Below are 24,470 nucleotides of genomic sequence, written 5' to 3'. Positions count from 1 at the left end.
CATTGCTGGCTGCTTATAGCTACTTTAATGCAAAGTAGCAGCTGGACGTGCTAAGCGTTAAAGAAACTTTAAATGTTGAAAATCTTCTCCTCCAGCCATTGTAATCTAGTACTGGTTGCTGGTCACTGTTGCTTACCATACCTCCTTCAATGTTGACGGATTTCGGAAGCTATACAGGATCAGGCCTCACAAGCACTTGGATGGGAATACCAGTTGCTGTTTCATCCATCTAACTGCCCCAAACTTCGTTTCAGGTTTTTGTTGTTTTCCTTTCCTTTGAAATGCTTTGATAATTGAAAAATAACAAATAACCAAGCTTAACCTAAATTTTCAACCTGTTCAAAAGCACCCAATTTAGTATGCAGGACAGAAAGTTAAAAAAAAAGATTGTTGCTTGTTGCTTTCTTAACCCATTTTGTGCGGGAACCCCTTTTGGTGTTTTAAACATTATGTTATAATTTAGCTATTGAAAAATAGCAGATCTACAAGCGCGCCACCGAGTGGCGCGCTACGAGCTTTTAGATCTGCTATTTTGGAAAAATCGTGAAAATATTTATTTCAGAAGGATTTAGAAGATTTTTTTTTAATTTTGAGGTCAGGCCTAAATGGGTCTTAAAGGAAACATTCAACAGGTAGAGGCTGAATACCAGTGATACATTCTAGGGGTGGCGGACTGGCGGTGGCTCAGGAGTGGAGTGGCCACTAGGGGTGGAGTGGCCAGATGGTAACCTCAAGGTTGCCAGTTCGAACCTGAGCTCCCCAGAGTTAGTGTCAAAGTGTCCTTGAGCAAGACACTGTCATCGGTGTATTGGATGTGTGTGTGAATGGGTGAATGTAATGCACAATCTATGTAAAGCATCTTGGATAATTGCGCTATATAAATGCACCGTTTACATGTATTTGTAATAGAAATAGAAATGAGCTGTACCTTTCTGGGGAGAAATGGCAGGAGGTTGGGATTTGATGTATTGTTGTTTACTGCTTTCTAACTGGGAGAAACCATTTGGACTCTAGGAGAAAATACACAATACTTCAAAATGATTTTATTTTTCACGCCACCAGGAAGTCTATAGTGTTATGGCATGAAATACATTTTAATGTATGCATATTTCAAAATGTAAATAACAGGATTAAACATAGTTCTTACAAAAAGACTCAAATGTCCAGTAGGCATTGTTGCGGAGACAAGGGACAAAAAGCCCACATATACTGACGTAGTGAAGTTTGGAAATAATAGCAAAGAGTACCTTCACAATGATGAGTGGGGACTTTGCAGGTAATGACGCAGTCTTTGGAGTGGCCGCTGCTTGTGGTTGTGATTGAAGGACCACATTCATGTGTTGACTTGTTTGTGTATTTGTGTAAACATGCTTTCCCTCATGTCCACCTTCACAAGAAACAGCATCATGAATTGACGTACATTTGACCTGTAAGCTGTGAAACTGTCATTTTTATCAACTGATCTGCAAGAAGTGGAGAGCATATATCCGGCAGAGTGGTCAAGGCATTTGCTATACCTCCCCAATTGCATTAATCGCCAGTCCTATAAAATCGTATTTTATAGAAAATACAAAATATTTTCAATGTCTCCTCCAGCAACGGTTGTCTATAGGGCCTAACATTTGCTGCCAGTGCTGCTTGTTATGGCCACACACCACCGTGAACATGCCTGACCGATCACGTCCAATCTTGGAAGCCAAGCAGACTTGGTTGGGTCTGGTTAGTATAGGCTAGCATGTGAGATCGCCTGGGTATAAGTGCTGTAAGCTTTGTCATCCATCTAACCACCATGCACTTTAGGGCTGCACAATATATCGTTATCGTATAGTTATTGAGGGATGAACACACGCATATCAGTATCGCAAAAAGGCAACGGTATCGCAATATAGATATATCGTCAATAAATCGTCCAACATCCCTCTGTTTTAGCCTGTGCCCCTCGGAAAATAAACCACCACTGTGCCCCCACACAGTCCTTGCCCACTAAGCATTCCTCTTTTTTTTTTTACGTTTTCATTGTTGCTAAACTTAGAATATCAAATAACAAGTGTGGGAAGTTGGAACCCAATAGCATTGTTGCAACACTTAAAATATAGAATATCATTTTTACGGTAATATCGTATATCGTATCGATATCGCAATATTTGGCATAAATACAGAGATATGACATGTTGTCCATATCGAGCAGCCCTAATGCAAAAAGCTGAATCCATGATGTCAGCCTGTGTGAAAATCATACAGAAACTATAGTAAAATACGCACATCACTTCGTGGAGGTGCTGGGTTCAAAAAGTGACATAGGAAAAGAGAAGGGAACCCGCACACTCCAAAAGGTTATTTATTGACGATGTTTGGAGCCAAGGCTCTTCATCTGGTCAAACAACAAGCCTGTGTGAAAAGCCTACAGTAAGCATAACGCCACGTGTGACGACAATCGTCACCACACAATAATGAGGAAAAAGTGTAAAGTAAACATAACAGATTCAAGCTGGTTTGTCATTTTCTAAAAGGAAACGTTCAGTCAGTGAACAGGTGTCGGAATAACAGTGATACTGTACATTTATCTGAAATAGAAATGAGCTGGTACCTTTCTGAGGAGAAATGGCAGGATGTTGGGATTTGATGTATTGTTGTTTACTGCTTTCTGGCTGCGCGCAACCATCTGGACTCTATAGGACGGTAATAATACAATACGTTCTGTTAAGGGGAATAATTAGTATTACATTATGGTTTTTGGTCATTGATTCTCTCTCTCCAACAAGAAGGTTATTTGTCATAAGGCATCAAATAAATGTTTAATTCCTGCCCATACATTTTAATTGTAGGCTCAATAGCTAGCCACATTCCCAGACCTTTCTCATCTCAGAGGAGAAAGGTAAATAACAGGATGACAATAAAAATAAAAGCGAGTACCTTGTTGACAGTGATGAGTGGCGTCTTTGCCAGTAATGATGCAGTCTTTGGAGTGGCAGCTGCTTGTGGTTGTGATTGAAGGACCACATTCATATGTTGACTTGTTTGTTGATTCGTGTAAACATGCTTTCCTTCAAGACCACCTTCACCAGAAACAGCATAATGAAATGGTATTGGTATCTAAGCTGTGTGAAACTGTCATTCCATATTAATACCAGTTTATGTTGAGATGTTCTCAGGTGTGCATTTCCCCTGTCTTACTAAAATACATCAGTGGAAGGAAAAGACAAACAATGTTGGACATTTTACATTTTTACACAAAGTTCTGCTCTTTAAGAAGTGGGAAATATTCAGGTTTTCAAACTTGTATTACAGCTTTCTAAATAATGAAACAAAGGTGAGACGACCCATCCAATGCAAAAGGATTCACATAAACATGTCTGCATTGCAATACAGTAGACTCACTCATAGGGGCCCTGGTAGCTCAGATACTTAAACTAAAGTACTATGGATCTATAGTAGAGATGATGAATGATGAACAACATTTAATACCACTGACACGTTATTCACTGGCGCACCAGGCGTAGGGAGTTCTATCGTTCCACCAACCTTTCTCCATCCTCTCCAGGGCTGTCTGCATTTCAGCAATCCTCAGGTCCATCTTCTCCAGCAGCCTGGACTGGGCTACCAGCTGCCTCTCTGTCGCCTCCTGCTGGCGAGCATGCATACTGCAGGTAACGCACACGGGACAGCCACCTGCATGTCCCCCTCTTCCCAGGACTAGCTCCAGTTTATGAGCCAGGCTGTCTACTTTGCCTTCCAATGTCCCCAGGCTTGTCAGAGCGGCAGATACCTGGCCCTGCAGCGAGACCATGGTAGACGGCTCCTCAAGGGACTTCCAAAAAATAAATATAAATACGGGCCTGCAGAGGGGCTTCAAAAGATCTTGACAAGATGTGAAGAGCTGATTCTATGACAAGATGTGAAGAGCTGATTCTATGACAAGATGTGAAGAGCTGATTCTATGACAAGATGTGAAGAGCTGATTCTATGACAAGATGTGAAGAGCTGATTCTATGACAAACTCAGACCGTTGGAGGTTGAAGAAGACAGTGTGCTCCAAGACTCTGACACTTTAGGGATGATCTCCTTTTCCAAACGATCTTCACCACCATTCTTTAAAATTTGCGGGTCCAGTGTTTCCATGTTTGAATTAAAATGCTGTGCCTAAAAGTGCAGATGGGTGAATGGAAGAGGCAAAGCCCATATGCAAGGGTTGCAGGGCAGGCAGTAGGCTACTCTTTGGAAAGTCCAGTGCACTGCTTTGGACCAGTTATCTCTTTTGGCTTCCAGCCCCACATCCAGAAATAGCCAGACAAGGGGTACAGAGGAAAAGCAGGACTTGGGAAGGGTAGAGATTAGAATAGTACCAGATAAGCATAAGGTATGCCAGGCAGTGGACAGACGTCAGAGAGCACACATTAAATAGTTTATGGCGTACAATTATTGCTTACAATAATCTGATATACAATGTTAGCATTAGTTATAGAAAGGCTCATATTTAGAAAACCTATTTGACGATAACAGGCCTATCATTCAAGATTACAAATGTAGTTTTTACATAAATTACCCAGTTTATGGATAGTGAAATGTTTAACAGGACTTCATAGCTCCATGGGTTTTCCAATTTCTCAAGTTGCCATCAAATATGGTTGTCACATGACTGGTCACAAAATCCAATCACCCACTATTGTATTATGGGAAGATATGGGTTACAGGTCTATGGGTTTCGATTTTCCCCTGTAGGAACAGCCACAATGTGGACATTTTAATATGCACCTTAAACATTCTCCAAGAAGCCATGACTGTCAATCTTAAATAATCTAAATACGCTCTATAGTGCTGTGTTGTGATCAATTCAGGCAGTTTTATAGCAAAATGTAAATTAACCCCTTGGTCAAGTGGAACATCTTGAGAGATTAATCGGCAACCCCATCGATATTGGCCTTAAACCAGTTAATCGGTAAAATATCGGATTTAGCAGATATAATTTTTCGAATACAGAATGATCATATCGACATGTTATCGGCCATAATTGCAATTTATTATATCGGATATCAGCCAAAATGTCTCATCGGTACATACAGCTACTTTAAAGTAGTGTACTCAATTTTCAGCCAACCACGTCTTCCTGGATTGGTCCTCTACATTTTTTAAAAGGTAACATTTTCCACTGTGGACAGTTTAGAAACGTGCCTACCAGAGAAAGCAGTAGGCAGGTGATGTAGTTCTGAAATGTCCATATCCCTTCTCTGAGAGAAGGGTTATGGTGCCATCTTATGCCCATTAGTGGCGCCAAAACCTTGATTTTTGCCTTCACAGTACAATACACATACCAATAAAAACTTGCCACAAAACAAATCTTAGTTAGTAAAAGTTTATTACCAAAACATTCTCCAAGTTTAAGACATTTAAAACCAACAACCCAAAATATAACATATTAAAAAATAAATAAACGGACACAGGAAACGGAAAAACGTGGGGACTCGGGCAGTCAGAGGCAGATCCGACTTCTTCAGCACCACAGGTTTGTAATGTCTTACTGGACGAGCTTTATGAACCTGAGGAGGAGAATAATGTCAAAAACCTTTTTGCAGTGGATAGTTTGTTGCATCTGTGTTTTGACTCCGTAGTGTAGGGAAAGGAGGGGGGACCAAACCGATGACCAGGTGGTATGTGGGGTACCACTTAGGCTTTGATCCCCAACAGTGTGCACCTCAGTCCCGACGGCAGATTTGCTGCATGACGCTTGGACTCTCTTCACTGTACTAGGCAAAAAGCCCAATAATACATTTATCGAAAAATAAGTATCGAAAATAGAGCCGATTTCAACCAGATAATAATCACTTCTACCCCTTTGTCTTGCTCCCTGTAATGAGGTTCCAGGGTCTTAATAGGTTATACTCACCAAGAACAGAGTGGCTTTTCCTTCTTGGGCAGGAAGGGCAACTTCCTTTGTGGACAACTTTGCTGGGCTGTGCTTTGGAAAAAAACGGTCGCTTCTGCTTCTGTTCCTCATTTACCTACAGAAGCATAATGTTAACCACCCTAGCAACCCCAAACTCGGCATGTCAATATCTTAAAATGAATGATGACTGTTCAACCAACTCTTAGTTACTAGTAATGACCAATGCGTCAAGTCTTGTTACACTTGTTTTACGTCACAACGCACCATACACTCCCAACGAACGGTCTTAGCTGCTGCTCGTTCGTCGATCTGCAGCTTGAAAGGCTCTGGCTTGGTGGGCTCAAGCACCATCTTTTTGGGCAGGTGCACCTCGTGGAAATCTGGCAGGGGTTGGGCCTTGAACTGCTGCACCTGGGAGTTTAAGGCCAAAGAAACCGCATCAAGTTGAGGTTACAGCGTCATCAACAGAACACTTTCTCCAGCCATGAAGAAACACCAGCCTGACATAAGGAGAACTGATATTCTATTGAGGAGCTGTACTCTCATTGTGTAGATAGATATTGCTGGTCAAATATTACTTAAGTCAAAGTTGCTGTTGAATTTGTGCTAGAGTACTCTTTCATCCCTTTAGAGATGGAGGCAACTCTCAAATTGAAACATAGGTTATGCAAAGTACATACTACTTAAAAAAGGTACATTTTCTTGTAGATCTATAAGCTCACATTCAATGCTGCATGGCTATATACACACACAACTCATTGAGAGCATGTAGAACTGCCATTTTCACTGCACTTAAAATAAGGGCTTAAGTAGTCTTAATACGATTCTTAGAAATCAGAGTCAGAGTCAAAAGTACAATATTTGTCTTTTGAAATGTAGTAGAGTAAGTCACACATAATGTACTTCTGACTTAAGTGCACTACTACTTTGTAAATTGTAACTGTCCACCACTAGCGAAGAGACATGGAACATGTTTGTGTAACATGTCCCAGTGCCATCCTGTGAAATTACTATACATTGGTTAATGCGTTTTCCGTATTGTTCTCCCCACCTCTTGATTTCTCAGGTCTTCTAGTCTCTTTTCCTTCAGAGTCCTCCTCTCCTTTTCCCTCTCCTCAAATGAGAACGGGCACACCTCCACCTCGCTCTTGTCTGAGGGACGAGGATAGAAGGGCAAACCGAAGTGAGGCATCGGGTTGGATTTCACAGGGGTGTCACTGCTCTTGACGGTCGTGGGGCGGTTCCTCTGACGGGTCATCGGACGTGGGGTGTGGGGCCGAGTCATCTTTAGTTGTTCGGCCTTCTTTGGAGATGGCCCTTCATGAATGAACAGTGCAACACAGACTTGTTAGTTGGAATAGCAGTGGCAACATATTTAAAACTCTTTAGAGTGGCAATTTGGTTTACTGGGATAAGATATCAAGATGGTACAGGTGATTAAAAGCACAGCTGTGAATTTTGTTACATTGGAAGAGTACTAGTACTGATGCAGGATAAGTCAAGAGATAAGAGAAATTGAATCGCCGCTGCATGCATGCTTGCTTACCCATTTCTTCTCTCTGACGGCTACGCAGATGGTAGCGTTCAGGAGTGCGTGTGTGGAACCTTTCAACCTGCTGAAAAAAGCCCAATAATACATTTATCGAAAAATAAGTATCGAAAATAGAGCAAGCTTGAAGCGTTGCGAGCTTATAAAATAAGCCATTTTGGAAAATGTTTGAAAGTCAAAGCGCATTAATCAATTTATAAAACCCACAAAGTCAATGTGGTTGAGTCTGTATTTATCATTGATCAGGTCACCCGGATGGTATACAGTATGAAAGCATGTCGTTACCTGGTCCTGACGCATTTTTGCAACTTCGTCCTTCTCTCGCTGTTCTTGCTCTTGGTGCTGCCTCTCTTCCATGCAGGCCCTGAGGGTCTCTTTCTCGCTCAGCTCCTTCTCAAACTCCTGCCGCTCCCGGGCGCGGCGCTCTGTGGCGAGCTCAAAGGCCTCTGGAACTGTGGAAGTGTTCATGCCTAGTTTGTAGCAACAGATTGAAGAGACAGAAGAGTGTAAGAAAAATGTTACATAGTGCCAAGGAAAGCTCAGTTATTCTGCTCAAATTCCCGTTTTAGTTATTGTACAGGGAGGGTACTAGTCATTACCCAATATTGTTATCAAACATCATGTTATGTGAGGCCAGTCAATTTGCCACTACAGAAACACATTTCCGCAATCTGCATTTAGAAAAATACCCGATAGGTCAGGTGGGACAAATTAAAGCAGACACTTCTGATTAGCAAGTGACTACACTAGTCATAATTTCTTTTACAAATATTCAAAATGTTATCTTCATTTGATAAAGATCCAGAGACTTCCCCCCCGTTACCGATTTCAACCAGATAATAATCACTTCTACCCCTTTGTCTTGCTCCCTGTAATGAGGTTCCAGGGTCTTAATAGGTTATACTCACCAAGAACAGAGTGGCTTTTCCTTCTTGGGCAGGAAGGGCAACTTCCTTTGTGGACAACTTTGCTGGGCTGTGCTTTGGAAAAAAACGGTCGCTTCTGCTTCTGTTCCTCATTTACCTACAGAAGCATAATGTTAACCACCCTAGCAACCCCAAACTCGGCATGTCAATATCTTAAAATGAATGATGACTGTTCAACCAACTATTAGTTACTAGTAATGACCAATGCGTCAAGTCTTGTTACACTTGTTTTACGTCACAACGCACCATACACTCCCAACGAACGGTCTTAGCTGCTGCTCGTTCGTCGATCTGCAGCTTGAAAGGCTCTGGCTTGGTGGGCTCAAGCACCATCTTTTTGGGCAGGTGCACCTCGTGGAAATCTGGCAGGGGTTGGGCCTTGAACTGCTGCACCTGGGAGTTTAAGGCCAAAGAAACCGCATCAAGTTGAGGTTACAGCGTCATCAACAGAACACTTTCTCCAGCCATGAAGAAACACCAGCCTGACATAAGGAGAACTGATATTCTATTGAGGAGCTGTACTCTCATTGTGTAGATAGATATTGCTGGTCAAATATTACTTAAGTCAAAGTTGCTGTTGAATTTGTGCTAGAGTACTCTTTCATCCCTTTAGAGATGGAGGCAACTCTCAAATTGAAACATAGGTTATGCAAAGTACATACTACTTAAAAAAGGTACATTTTCTTGTAGATCTATAAGCTCACATTCAATGCTGCATGGCTATATACACACACAACTCATTGAGAGCATGTAGAACTGCCATTTTCACTGCACTTAAAAGGGCTTAAGTAGTCTTAATACGATTCTTAGAAATCAGAGTCAGAGTCAAAAGTACAATATTTGTCTTTTGAAATGTAGTAGAGTAAGTCACACATAATGTACTTCTGACTTAAGTGCACTACTACTTTGTAAATTGTAACTGTCCACCACTAGCGAAGAGACATGGAACATGTTTGTGTAACATGTCCCAGTGCCATCCTGTGAAATTACTATACATTGGTTAATGCGTTTTCCGTATTGTTCTCCCCACCTCTTGATTTCTCAGGTCTTCTAGTCTCTTTTCCTTCAGAGTCCTCCTCTCCTTTTCCCTCTCCTCAAATGAGAACGGGCACACCTCCACCTCGCTCTTGTCTGAGGGACGAGGATAGAAGGGCAAACCGAAGTGAGGCATCGGGTTGGATTTCACAGGGGTGTCACTGCTCTTGACGGTCGTGGGGCGGTTCCTCTGACGGGTCATCGGACATGGGGTGTGGGGCCGAGTCATCTTTAGTTGTTCGGCCTTCTTTGGAGATGGCCCTTCATGAATGAACAGTGCAACACAGACTTGTTAGTTGGAATAGCAGTGGCAACATATTTAAAACTCTTTAGAGTGGCAATTTGGTTTACTGGGATAAGATATCAAGATGGTACAGGTGATTAAAAGCACAGCTGTGAATTTTGTTACATTGGAAGAGTACTAGTACTGATGCAGGATAAGTCAAGAGATAAGAGAAATTGAATCGCCGCTGCATGCATGCTTACCCATTTCTTCTCTCTGACGGCTATGCAGATGGTAGCGTTCAGGAGTGCGTGTGTGGAACCTTTCAACCTGCTGAGCTATGGACACATATGGAGCAGGCTCCTCCCCCTTCCTCTTGTTCCCTTGCGAGAGGTTGAATGGTTTCGGCACGGTGGTACCTTTAGAGGCCTTTGCCTGAAACAACAATGAATTAATTACAGTGGCAGCCTACACAACATTCTATTCATACTTAGGCAGCAAGACTTAGACTGGTTATTGCTAGATGCTGACTAGCCTGGCCAGCGTGCTTTCTGGTATAGAAGGGTGAGCACGCTTGGAGCAACCGCTGGAGAATATTGGTTCACCGATCAGAGCCACCCCCACAATCAGCGAAGGAAAGACACCCCTCTGCACTCTAGTTCACTCCCACTCTCCTAGACCAGGAAATGCGTCACGTTCACTCAGGTTCTCATTTTTTTAGCCGAACGCGAACGAAAATAAAAGCCTGGGTACCCTACTACCGAGGCTGGATGCTGACAGACGCAGTGAAAGTCGTCACTCACCGGAGAGGCTGCGTGTTTGCGGAGCTGTGACACAAAATCAACTTCCTTGTGGGAGTCAGATGGGTTGTCTGCTTTAACTCTGCCGTCCGTACTGAAGTGAAACTCTTTGGGTACAGTGGTGGACAGGGCCATCCTTTTTGGCAGGTGACCTGAAATCAGGAAATGGTTTAGGAGAAATTAAAAGTCTTACATGGTCACAAACTTGAAGATTTTGACATAACTGAATTCCCAAACAGTCACTCACTGCCACTCAACGCTGCCTTGTAGCTAGCCTCATTTTTCTTCCCATGTTCAGCCACTTCCATCTGGAACCGTTTGATGTGCTCCAGCTCCTGCTGCTCAGAGCTATTTGGTCTGAAGTGGAGGAATATATATTGCATTCAAACAGTTTCCCACAGAATTTCCAACTACATGTTGTCAAAATGCTTTTACTCACTGTACAGGCGCTGCTGCCTGCGTCTTCCGGGCAGCCGCTTGTTTCTTCTGGCCACTCCTGATAGTACTTGATCGTCTGACTGGACGTTTGCCTCTGCAAGGAGTAGGACCTGACCGCCTGGCTGGCTGGCTACTAGATTAAAAAAAATAACTATTAAGGACCCAGTTGCCATGGGTTGCGTTTTGCAGCACCATACACACAAGTGATCTTTTGTTATGCTTCTGTGCCATGAACAGTTAGGAAGTTTGCACTGCTGATTAAGCACCAATAATGAAGTCTATAAAATGTGATTACAATCATGCAAACCAACGACAGAGTTATCGAACACGTGAACATTTACAAGCATACAAGTCTTCCAGTCCTAAGCCATGACACCCACTAGTTGTGACAATTAGTCAAGAAAATTGACCTATGTGAGCAAAGACACGTCCCAAGGGTATATGTTCCATATTATTTATTAACCTTATACGTGGCCGCACAGTGACTGTATTCGCCACCCTGGAATGCCAAGAAAATTATAACTTTACTGCACTGTGTGAAATTTGATATCCTCAAGGCCTGAACCAAATTATAGGCCAGGTCTCACCTTCTTGTCTGGAACCATGTTACTCTCGTCGTGCTTACGCTTTGAAACCCTTCAGAGAAACCAGAAATGGATTAATCACCAAAAGTGTGCCTTACATCAGCGGTTCCCAAACCTTTTGGCCATGCACCCCGCGACCTAGCTGACGAACCCCCCACATGGAAATGTCTATATTGCATAAGCTATATAGACATATTTCCTATTTATCCACATATATGAACCTGAATATGGCATATATATGCAGCATAGGCTATATTCTGCATATACTTGCCATATAAGGTTAATACATTTAAAATAAACCCATAGTACCACCATTAATTAGCCTTTTCATGTCACGCACCCCATAATAGGCGCTCACGCACCACAAGGGGTGCATGCACCACAGTTTGGGAACCACTGCCTTACATGAACCCCAGAATAGTAGCCAGTAAAACCAGAATCAGCTAAAGAGACTAACCATGGGACCATATTATTAACTATCACAAGACATACCTGCGGGCTTCTGGGGACATTCCAAAGGGAAAGCGGAAAAGGTAAAAGGGAAGGGTAGGTGTTGTGGCCAGATTCCTAGCCTGTGTATCTGTTAATAGAGATGCAATCAGTAGTTAATAAACAGATTTAAAAGAAACATGTCATGAAACCATAAGCATAGTTTTCTAGTACAGGTTAAACTATGGCAGGTTAAAAACATGGCAGACAGTTAAGAAAACGAATGGTGTGTTTTAGATGTACCCCGATACAATCTTTGGATATTGACACCTGTATCACTTCAGCTGCAAATGTGTTTCTTACATCATGGTGTTCAAGTGGGAGCCAGGGACCCTTCAGGGAATGCCAGGGGGTCCCCCAGCAAAATATTTTTGTGACGTTACCCATCTGTACAAATGGAATCAAACAATGGACCGCAGGGATTGATTTGTACACCCAGTTGTAACTTGTAGCAGCCTGCCACGTTCTGCTTAAAAAAAAACAGTACAGGGTTGTTTCAGCCGTTAACAAGACCAGCCGCCGGATGGCTACTGGACTAGCAGGCAGCAGCAGCAACAAAATGGCGGTGGCCACAGCCTTATGTAGTAAACAATGTCGAATTTCGGATGATAGCTCGATAGTGGGTTTAGTTGGTGAAGTTAGCATTTCAAGCGATACAAGTATTTGTATTTATTTTACACAAGAACCGAACAAGCTAACGGACTACGGGAGTTGCAAGGCGCATTGCTTAGCTTGTAACTTCGACCAGCAGTTCAGTTCGTTCATTTATTTTAAAAACGACACCGCCGTACTAAGGATTATCATCTTTTTAACACGACCGGTCAAACAATTAAAAACTGCAGTCAGTGCACCGTTTAATAATAATAACTCACCGAACCAGTGGTCCGCCGCGTCCAAGGCAGGTTGGTTGAAGTCCATCACATGCGAAGGAGCGTCGAACTCATAACTGGTCATGATGAGCAGAAAGCGGACCTCAAACCCACCTAAATGGTGTGTGAACAGAAGAACGGCCGTGGGTTAGAGAGCATGCGGAAACTTGTTTGTTTGTTACGCCACGTCTTCTTAACACCACAGCCGTTTGGCCATGCAAGTAGTTGAAATTAAGGCGCTCCACAAGCGGCAAGTTAACGTTTGTTATCCACAAAGTACCATCAAGCTACGCACGAACAAACAGCCGCTTTTATCATGCATACTACTAGTATGACGAATCAATAGAAAGTAAATCAGCTTATTAAATGATCTTACCGTTGAATGTTCGTTAAAAAAAGGTTTCTCGATCAGTAGGACGTAGATTATGCGGCTGCCTGGCAGAAAGTGTGATACTGACTGGATACACGTTACCGTTTTAAAATATGGTGCTGATTGTTTGAACCAGCTGACCTGACCAGCTGACCTGCTCGTCGGTCATTGGTTCACGCGAGTCACGTGAAGCCCGATTCAAGCTTCCGACAAAGGCAGATCTACAAGCTCACATGACGGTGCATCTGCGACGCGTTGTGGGCTTGTAGATCTGCTATTTTCGGTGCGCGACACCGTCGTGCGACGGCCCGGAGCATTTTTTAGGATTTCAGAATGCACTTCCTGTCATAACACGACCCGAAAAGTTTCATAATAACATTAACATTGTTTGTTTTTATTAATGAACAATCGATGCTGTACACGCTCTCTCTCACACACACACACACACACACACACACACACACACACACACACACACACACACACACACACACCTGTGTGTCATATAGTCTGAAATATATATAATATAATGTCAACCAAGTATTGTGACGTGCAACGTTTGAATTATTACAACTTTATTTTAATATTAGGATTCACGGACATTCAGCACTTAACATTAAATTACACTTTGTATTTTTGAACATTTTCACTTGACATTCCTTTCCAGGCACACCCATAGGGCACACCCCTGATTTCAATGTTGTTGTTGTTGTATCATCATCATGTGATGCAGAATTGCAGATATCCACCAGAGGGCGGTGCATGATTACTAGTTATACTAGTTATCAAAGTTTAAAATTTCAAGGACCCCCAGATTGGTTTGCATTTAGGCCACGGGAGTTAAGGTCTATTCATAGTTGAGTTTTCGGTGATGAGGTCTCTTCACCGAAAACTAAACTATGAATAGGCCTTTATAGTACAGGAAATCTATGGAAAATACAGGATCAACCTCTAACTAATTGCAAAAAAACCGAACTCAGCTGATTTTGCATCTTCAATATATCCTGAACAACAGAAAAGAAGTTGCCTGGAATTGTCTGAGGGGAAAGTGTTGAAAATAGCCTGTACAGTGTGGCCACCATTGACATCCTATTATAAGGTAATATTTTCTAAATTGCCTTATGCTTTAAGTAGCACGTGACATATCAAACTAGGTTGTTGTCATGATGCTGAAGCCATTCCAAGCATTATTTTTGCATAAAAACACTCATTGGGCTAAATTTGGCCATAGCAACTTGCCCAAATGTGCTGACCTCATTACATTTTGGCAAGTTGCTATGGCCAAATTTAGCCCAATGAGTGTTTTTATGCAAAACTAATGCTTGGAATGGCTTCAGCATCATGACAACAACCTAGTTTGATATGTCACATGCTACTTAAAGCATAAGGAAATTTAGAAAATATTGCCTTATAATAGGATGTCAATGGTGGCCATACTGTACAGGCCATTTTCAACACTTTCCCCTCAGACAATTCCAGGCAACTTTCTTTCTGTTATTCAGGATATATTGAAGATGCAAAATCAGTTGAGTTTGTTTTTTTTGCAATTAGTTAGAGGTCAAATTACATTATTACTGGACTATTACTGTGAGTTTCAGTCCTGTAGTGGTCCTTTATTATGGCGACCCCCTCAATAACCCCTGGGGGTCTCTGGACCGGCCACTTCGAGAACCACTGCAATAAAAACTTTATTAGCGTCCTTAAGGAAAATACCCTTTTAAGGAAAATAATTAATTAATCGACTTCCACAATCTATTCATCTATTTCCCATTCCACTTGCTAATTTATCAGCACTGTGACCGGGATAAAGGATATTATGGAAAACACTTTATTACATTTCTCTGCTTTCCAAGCTTATATTGTCTGCACTCCTCCCACACATGTAAACTTTACTGTACATGCATCTTTTCACAAAACAGCCTGCATTCTGCAATATCATTGTTGTCATGGTAAATACACTGAATAGTTGAGGGAATTCAGTCCCACTCCTCGTCATCTTCCTCATCAACTGCATCATCTTCTTCGTCACCTAAAGAAAAGGAGATTGAGAAATAATCCTCCATAGGAAGCTCTGTGCTACAATTAAATATCAGTGTTAATTTATCCATTTGTAACTCAAAGAGACAAATTTAACCAAATAGACATTTCTGTGGTTCTCAGAAACTTTCCTATGACATCATCGGTAAGCAGGTTTTGTCATTTCAAACAAGATTTCAAACTTTAGTTTTTATTAATAAAAAGCCAGATTAAAGGCCTATTCATACTCCAGTTTTAGGTGATAAGGTGACCACCGAAACGGTGGGTAGTAAAAACAGAGAGATGTGTTTGTGTGAGCGGTGACCACCGCGGCGTGACGTTTTCAGTGATCACCTTATCACCTAAAACTACTATGAATAGGCCTTGGGGCTGTAATCTCCATCGATGATGACGCAGATTTCAGAACCGTCGACAGCCCACCAATGAGACACAGAGTGAGTAGACGGAAATTGTGCCATCTCTTATAATAAGTATTAGTAAGGAGTCTAAGGAATTATATGGTGATTACCTGAGGAGTGAATTACTTTACTCCTCTTCTGCATCACCAGCATGAGAGCGTTCACAATCCCCTCACTGGACTCAGTCTGTGGTGTAGCATCTGCATTCTCAGTGACCTGACACACACACACACACACACACACACACACACACACACACACACACACACACACACACACACACACACACACACACACACACACACACACACACACACACACACACACACACACACACACACACACACACACACACACACACACACACACACACACACACACACACACACACACACACGGGTTCAGATCTAATCATAGTACATGTTTGATTGATTGATTGATTGAAGTGTAATGCTTCCAAGGAAGCCCAGCCCATATGAACTTACAGGACACTGTTACTATTACATAAGCAATGAACCGACAATGACACAATTCACAAACAATGATCAAATGAATAACCGACTGAAAACAGCCAAGCTTCATGGCCGGTAGAACAGCCGGATGGTAACCGTGAGGTTCCCAGTTGGATCCCTGTGGGCTCCCCCAGAGTTAGTGTCGAAGTGTCCTTGAGCAAGACTCTGAACCCCTGATTGCTCCCGATGTGCAGGTTGGTGCCTTGCACGGTTTCCTCTGCCATCGGTATATGAATGCTGTGTGTGAATGCACAATCTATGTAAAGCGCCTTGGATAAAAGCACTATATAAATGCACATTTACCATCCATTTAAATATAACGAGGGTGTGTAGTACAGTACCTGTGAGGGCATGTCACATGTATAAATATAGTCGTAGAGTAGTACAGTATACCTGTGAGGGCATGTCACATGTATAAATATAATGAAGGCGTACAGTATTACAGTACCTGTGAGGGCATGTCACATGTATAAATATAATGAAGGCGTACAGTATTACAGTACCTGTGAGGGCATGTCACATGTATAAATATAATGAAGGCGTACAGTATTACAGTATACCTGTGAGGGCAATGGGCATGTCACATGTATAAATATAATGAAGGTGTACAGTATTACAGTACCTGTGAGGGCATGTCACAGAAGCGTGGGCTGGGGACCGTCTCCCAGTCTGTTCCCAGGTCTGTCTCGTCGTCAGTCACCTCGTCCTCTCCGCTCTCCTCCGCTCCACCCTCCTCTGGCAGCACAAACTCCATCGACTCCTCCAGGTCTGGACTCACCTCGAACGGACCCGTCCTTACGCGCGCGCGCGCGCACACACACACACACACACACACACACACACACACACACACACACACACACACACACACACACACACACACACACACACACACACACACACACACACACACACACACACACACACACACACACACACACACACACACACACACACACACACACACACACCTTCATCACAGAACTCAATAGAACACAAACACACACACACAGACACCTTCATCACAGAACTCAATAGAGCGTCACAGTCCCGCCCCCTACCATGGACCAGGAAATGAATCCCAATGCATTTTTCCCATAGACATTTCAAAAGGTATTTATTTAAAGACGGTTACGCCGCGGACAAAGCCAACTCGAGTCGTGACAACTCATGACAACACAAACAATATTTTGGACCAAACAAATAATTACAAAGAAAAACAACAAAAAAAGTGTTGTAACCTGCCGTTTTTTTCTTCTTTCTAATTATTTGTTCGGCCCAAAAAATTGTCATGATTTGTCACGACTCGAGTTGGCTTTGTCCGCGGTGTAAACGGCTTTAAATAAATACTTTCTGAAATGTCTATGAGGAAAATTAACGGAGAATCATTTCCTGGTCCATGGTAGGGGGCGGGACTGCGACGCTCTATAGAACACAAACACACACACATTCATCACAGAACTCACTAGAACACAAACACACACACACAGACACCTTCATCACAGAACTCACTAGAACACAAACACACACCTTCATCACAGAACTCAATAGAACACAAACACACACACCTTCATCACAGAACTCACTAGAACACAAACACACACAGACACCTTTATCACAGAACTCACTAGAACACAAACACACACACAGACACCTTCATCACAGAACTCACTACAACACAAACACACACACAGACACCTTCATCACAGAACTCACTAGAACACAAAGACACAGACCATTTATACTCTAAGTCTTAGAGTATAAATGGTCATGTCATGTTCAGGAATAAAGTCAAAGTCAAAGTCAAAGTCGTACAATTTGTCACACACGTTACCGCAGTGAAATTTGTTCTCCGCATTTGACCCATCTCTTGGAGCGGTGAGCCACAGCCAAGGAGCGGTGACCCGCAGCGTGCGCCGCGCTCGGGAATCATTTGATTAGTAGATTTGACCCCCAATCCAACCCATTGATGCTGAGTGTCAAGCAGGGAGGCATTGGGTCCCATTTTTTACAGTCTTTGGTATGACCCGGACGGGGATCGAAACCAGACCTCCCAGTTTCAGGGCGGACACTCTAACCACAAGGCCACTGAGCTGGTACAACAAGGTTGCAGGTGTATGATCTTAGACTAGGTAGACTTTCGGTATCGTTTAATATCTCAACCAGTTAAAACTCTACACTGTTTTCACCCTAGACTAAATATGTTTAAGGATCTTAAGGTGGTTGCACACTGGACGCGTTTTTCGGAAACCCGATGGAGAAACGCAGCTAAAAATCCGAAAAACGTGCTCGGTGTGTGGAGACCTTTAGTGTGAGAATTGGGATGCTAGTGTTCATGTGCTTATATAAGTCACTGTAAGAAAAATAGCCAGCAATCCTTCAAAAAATACTTTTTAGACTAAAAATACTTTAGACTGACCGTGATTCAGTGTTGCACCCAGGTCCGCCCTAATAAAGCTGTCACAATAGTTTGCATTATTGTCTCCACCAGGCCGAAGGCATGGGGAGAGAGTATGTTTTGCACTCCGTCCGTGTGTGTGTGTGAGTCCGTCCCTCCGTCCAGGTGTGTGTGTGTCCATCCGTCTGTGTACAGCTAATCTCCGGCACCGTTAACCCGGTCGATGCCAAGATTTGCACACACACTCCCTGGATGCAAACGATGAACCTCTTTATATTACTTCTCCAGATTCAGTCCAAAAATCCCGCAAATCGTTACACACTATCTCTATAGTAATGTGTTCAAGGCGGATCTGTCTGATATTTCATATTTCATCCTAATTGTCTAACATTGGCTTTCAAAGTTTGCAGGATTTGCCCGTTTTGAACAAAAAGCCTCAAATCATGAACGCAGCATGCAATTTACATGAAATCTTTCACAGACTTTCCTACTAGGCTGAGGAATATATCCCACCCTTTTCACATTGGCCTGTTATAGCGCCACCAACAGGTGGATTTTTTGCAACACACATTTTTGGGACAAAATGCCTCAAATCATCCAATTGCCATCCAGGGCGTAAGAAGAAATGGCACCCTTTTCACATTGGCCTATTATAGCGCCACCAGGAGGCCACAACCTGACCTGCCCCGAGACTTGTGCCCCGAAGGGGGCACTTTTTCGAGTTCATACATGCTGAGGAAGGCTTGACGTCGCAGCGCGTCCGTGTTGGTTTGCCGTTTGTCTGTGCATGACAAATGAATTGGTTAACGTGTACTGTACCTGTTACAGAGCTTCATAATGAGTTAATGAGTTGTTAATTGGGTAGTGTAGGTTAATTGGGACAGGTGTGTACCTGTTACAGAGCTTCTTAATGAGTTGTTAATTGGGCAGGTGTAGGTTAATTGGGACAGGTGTGTACCTGTTACAGAGCTTCTTGGGCAGGTTGACATCCAGGATGTGAGACAGGATGTTAGCTAGCTGGGTGGCGTAGCACAGCGCGGCGCTGATGGTGTGAGCAGGATTGATATGGTCCAGCTCTGTTGGGCACGCACGCACGCACGCAGGCGCACGCACGCACGCACGCACGCACGCACGCACACACACACACACACACACACACACACACACACACACACACACACACACACACACACACACACACACACACACACACACACACACACACACACACACACACACACACACACACACACACACACACACACACACACACACACACACACACACACACACACACACACACACACACACACACACACACACACAATAATTAGGGTCAACATGTTAAACACTGTTTACTTAGGCCTCAGAGAACGCACACTTTATGAAGACACTATAATGTCGCTAGGTGGCGCTAACGGGCTGCCAAATAGACCAGTCACCCACGTACAAGAAGAAGAACCAGGTAGCCCCCCCTTCACGCAACCCTATCAGGGTTTTGAATGACGCCTCCAGACCACGACGGGGTTGTGGCCGTCACTCGCTGCCTGCTTCCTATACTAACACATTGAGGTGACAGACAGGCCGACAGGCAGCCCAGAGCATGCAGGCAGAGACAGACAGGCAGACAGACAGCCCAGAGCATGCAGGCAGAGAGACAGACAGGCTGACAGGCAGCCCAGAGCATGCAGGCAGAGAGACAGACAGGCTGACAGGCAGCCCAGAGCATGCAGGCAGAGACAGACAGGCTGACAAGAAGCCCAGAGCATGCAGGCAGAGACAGACAGGCTGACAGGCAGCCCAGAGCATGCAGGCAGAGAGACAGACAGGCTGGTTGTTATTAGAGAAAGTAAAAGATGAGTGTTCATGTATTTTTTTCGAGTTCATACATGCTGAGGAAGGCTTGACGTCGCAGCGCGTCCGTGTTGGTTTGCCGTTTGTCTGTGCATGACAAATGAATTGGTTAACGTGTACTGTACCTGTTACAGAGCTTCATAATGAGTTAATGAGTTGTTAATTGGGTAGTGTAGGTTAATTGGGACAGGTGTGTACCTGTTACAGAGCTTCTTAATGAGTTGTTAATTGGGCAGGTGTAGGTTAATTGGGACAGGTGTGTACCTGTTACAGAGCTTCTTGGGCAGGTTGACATCCAGGATGTGAGACAGGATGTTAGCTAGCTGGGTGGCGTAGCACAGCGCGGCGCTGATGGTGTGAGCAGGATTGATATGGTCCAGCTCTGTTGGGCACGCACGCACGCACGCAGGCGCACACACGCACACACACACACACACACACACACACACACACACACACACACACACACACACACACACACACACACACACACACACACACACACACACACACACACACACACACACACACACACACACACACACACACACACAATAATTAGGGTCAACATGTTAAACACTGTTTACTTAGGCCTCAGAGAACGCACACTTTATGAAGACACTATAATGTCGCTAGGTGGCGCTAACGGGCTGCCAAATAGACCAGTCACCCACGTACAAGAAGAAGAACCAGGTAGCCCCCCCTTCACGCAACCCTATCAGGGTTTTGAATGACGCCTCCAGACCACGACGGGGTTGTGGCCGTCACTCGCTGCCTGCTTCCTATACTAACACATTGAGGTGACAGACAGGCCGACAGGCAGCCCAGAGCATGCAGGCAGAGACAGACAGGCAGACAGACAGCCCAGAGCATGCAGGCAGAGAGACAGACAGGCTGACAGGCAGCCCAGAGCATGCAGGCAGAGAGACAGACAGGCTGACAGGCAGCCCAGAGCATGCAGGCAGAGACAGACAGGCTGACAAGAAGCCCAGAGCATGCAGGCAGAGACAGACAGGCTGACAGGCAGCCCAGAGCATGCAGGCAGAGAGACAGACAGGCTGACAGGCAGCCCAGAGCATGCAGGCAGAGACAGACAGGCTGACAGGCAGCCCAGAGCATGCAGGCAGAGAGACAGACAGGCTGACAGGCAGCCCAGAGCATGCAGGCAGAGACAGACAGGCTGACAGACAGCCCAGAGCATGCAGGCAGAGAGACAGACAGGCTGACAGGCAGCCCAGAGCATGCAGGCAGAGCGCACTACGGGATGGTTATATATTTTATAATACATTAGGCTACATAAACGCTGCTGCCACGGTGCCACCTATCACAAGGCATTTCATTTACATCATGGTTTTACATTCACCATCGCTGATGAGCGGCGCTTGTTAGGAGGGAGGCTTCAACGTGAGCCATGATGTCATAAGTTTTGCGGATTCGCCGTTTTGCCTGTTTTTTTTAGATTAGATTCAATTTATTGTTACTGCACATAGTATACAAATACTTTGACACTGAAATGAATAGTGGCGTCTAGCCAGAGTGCAATACAGTAATGCAGTAATGGGAATAAATACACTTGTTGAATGTACAGAATGTACAGTATGTACAGTAGTATATAATACATAGAAAAATAAGCAATGAAGTATAAATATAAATAAGGAGTATGAGAGGAACAAAATACATTTAGATGGAGACTTGAGGAAACGGCGTTCTCAAAGATTTCCACACTGGAAGGTGGTTTCACTTTGTTGCGTTTTCACCTCCGCAAAACGCTGTTCTCGTCTAAAGGGACCCCAGCAAACGATACTTGATTTTGCCGTTTCCTATGAGCACCGTTCTCGTGTAAAGACCACCTTAGTTGACTGGAGTCCGACTCTGCATTGCCTCTCTTCCTTTGACCCCCTCTACAGTGAATATCCTCACCAAAAATAGGCACTCTACATTACAAGCTCTTGTAGATGGGCTATTTTCACAGAATGTTCACCTCCAGAATATGGATCATGTGGTTAAAGCTCAGAGCACCACAAAAAGCTTTATGTGGACACATGGAAGTTATAGTGTGCAGCTAGGGCTGTCACGATTACAAATTGAATTCACGATTCAATTGTGTTTTTGGCATTGAACATTGGAACAAAATTACATTTCCAATTACCTTTAAGGCTTGAGTATCAAACATTGCACGTGGCAGAGATGACAAACAACTTTAGATAAAGGACAACTTTAGATTTTTTTCAACCAAGGATTATGTTTTAGGTTGTTATTAGAGAAAGTAAAAGATGAGTGTTCATGTATTTTCATTTGCTGCTTTCTTCTCGTTTTAGCGATTTTAGCTTATTTTTGACAGGGGGGCGGGGGCATTGAAACATGGGGCTAAAATTATATATTTTGTTTTACAAACTTTTATAGCAATTTATTTATTTATTATTTACTATAGTCCTACTAGACCCCAGGAAATTATATCTGGCCACAAAAGATCACAGGATCTATTGAATGAGAAGGAGATGACAAACTGACATATTGAACCTACAATACAGCATGGCATCCCCCTACAGTACCCCCCTTCAAATTCACTAGATCCTGAATCTTTTGTGGCCAGATGCAATTTCTGGGGTCATTTTGTAAACAAATACATATTTAGCCCCATGTTCGAATGCCCCCACCCCCCCTGTCAAAAATAGCTAAAAATAGAAAATGAACACTCCTCTTTTACTTTCCCTCTAACCTAAAACATAAATCTTGGTTGAAATATATATATATATAAATATACAAATAAATGACATTTAATAATGTTATACTTCCAAAACAATTATCTGGCATATAAGCTTATAGATCTGCTATTTCTGCTTTTTATTTTATTTAGACGATTATGCAATAATTGCAAATTATCTCCAATGATTGCGATTAGACGATCATGTGATCATCGTGACAGGCCAGCATGAAGTTAACCCATTCAGTTAATATACGTTATATATTAGCTATTGAAAAATAGCAGATCTACAAGCTCATAGTGCGGCACCGAGTGCTGCGCTACGAGCTTGTAGATCTGCTATTTTTGAAAAATCATGAAAATGTGGTGCAAATCTTTGACTATATATTCTTTCAGAGCAAACGTTCTGGAACAACATATTTTCAGATGGGGGGGAGGGGGGTGTCGACGGCCAATTACATATCTTTTTGGGGGTCCTTGACATGAAAATGGGGGTCATGAAAAAATGGGTTAAAGACAGCCCTCGTGCTGTGTAGGACGGACGGTGGGTCGGGTGTCGTCACCTGGTCCTTGTTGGCTGCTGCTCTTCTCCTCCACCCAGCTGTAGTAGGTGGAGCAGTCCCCGTTGCTGGGCAGGGTGACGGGGGTCCCCGTGATGCTGATGCTGGTCTCTCCGTTCTGGTCGTCCCAGACCCAGCGGCCAGACAGGTACGTGGTCCGACGAGCCTCCGCCAGCTCGCTGACCGTGCTGGAGGTCAGCGCCGGGTCGCACTCCGCCAGCACGTCCGCGGGGTCTCTGAGGGACAGGAAGAGTGGACGGGGACGTATTACGCAGTGTTGTTTTCGTCGACTAAAACTATGACGAAAAATGTTCGTCGACTACCTTTTTTCCACTGACAAAAACGAAATAAAAACTAAATAAAAACTAAGCTGATATGAGCATGTAGATCTTCTGTTTGTGAAAGATTGTGAAGATGTGTCACAAATCATATTCTTTCACAGCAAACATTTTTATGTCAAATCTTTGCTTCTGGGGGTCCCTGGAACAACATTTTCAGATGCGGACCGCGGCCAAATTCACATAATTCTGCGGGTCCTTAACATGAAAACGTTTGAGAACGACTGACATAGGTTTTTCAGAAAACTGTTAGACATTTGTAGAAACAGGTCCTCAGGTCTTAAGGCCTATTCATATTCCATTTTTCCGTGAAGAGGTGACCACCGAAAACTACAACATGACGTCATGCTGCGGTGGTCACCGCTCACACAACACGTCTGTTTTTACTAACCACCGTTTTGGTGGTCACCTCTTCACTGACAACATGACTATGAAAAGGCCTAATAATGGTTCAATTGTGGACATCTGATGGACATGATGTTAACCTTTAACCCATTAAGACCTG

At 43.5% G+C, this 24,470-nt stretch overlaps 2 protein-coding genes and 1 long non-coding RNA gene across 6 annotated transcripts; all 3 read right to left on the bottom strand.

Moving 5' to 3' along the window:
- Positions 1–888: 888 nt before the first annotated feature.
- LOC306942295 lies at positions 889–2,680 on the bottom strand. The gene is made up of 3 exons (XR_013792273.1): positions 2,588–2,680; positions 1,248–1,387; positions 889–1,010 (listed from the first exon to the last, which is right to left on the bottom strand). It is a non-coding gene; the product is annotated as an uncharacterized lncRNA (long non-coding RNA).
- A 2,656-nt stretch (positions 2,681–5,336) lies between these two features.
- On the bottom strand, positions 5,337–13,305 carry LOC306942059 (targeting protein for Xklp2-B-like). Of its 4 annotated transcripts, none has more exons than XM_079527757.1 (16): positions 13,171–13,305; positions 12,798–12,908; positions 11,929–12,016; positions 10,854–10,985; positions 10,662–10,771; positions 10,418–10,566; positions 9,878–10,049; positions 9,387–9,652; positions 8,603–8,749; positions 8,339–8,453; positions 7,716–7,900; positions 7,428–7,497; positions 6,933–7,198; positions 6,146–6,292; positions 5,882–5,996; positions 5,337–5,534 (listed from the first exon to the last, which is right to left on the bottom strand). In XM_079527757.1, exons 2-16 carry the CDS (start codon positions 12,877–12,879, stop codon positions 5,527–5,529), a joined length of 2,052 nt encoding a protein of 683 aa, XP_079383883.1. In that variant the 5' UTR covers positions 12,880–12,908; positions 13,171–13,305; the 3' UTR covers positions 5,337–5,526. The 4 variants fall into 4 exon arrangements, with proteins under 4 accessions (XP_079383883.1, XP_079383885.1, XP_079383884.1 ...); XM_079527759.1 differs by having other exon boundaries at positions 7,428–7,494; XM_079527758.1 differs by having other exon boundaries at positions 10,854–10,982.
- Positions 13,306–14,825: 1,520 nt separating this feature from the next.
- On the bottom strand, positions 14,826–24,391 carry LOC306942695 (beclin 1-associated autophagy-related key regulator-like; the record flags this gene model as incomplete). Its single annotated transcript, XM_079528704.1, has 7 exons — positions 14,826–15,193; positions 15,710–15,815; positions 16,734–16,905; positions 19,468–19,551; positions 20,628–20,745; positions 23,631–23,863; positions 24,375–24,391. 7 exons carry the CDS (start codon positions 24,389–24,391, stop codon positions 15,141–15,143), a joined length of 783 nt encoding a protein of 260 aa, XP_079384830.1. The 3' UTR covers positions 14,826–15,140.
- Positions 24,392–24,470: the final 79 nt, after the last annotated feature.

This window comes from Electrona antarctica (genome assembly GCF_951216825.1).
Source record: "Electrona antarctica genome assembly, chromosome: 18".
Taxonomy (NCBI): Eukaryota; Metazoa; Chordata; class Actinopteri; order Myctophiformes; family Myctophidae; genus Electrona; species Electrona antarctica.
Note: the sequence above shows the minus strand (reverse complement) of the source record. Positions and strands in the feature narration are given on the sequence as shown.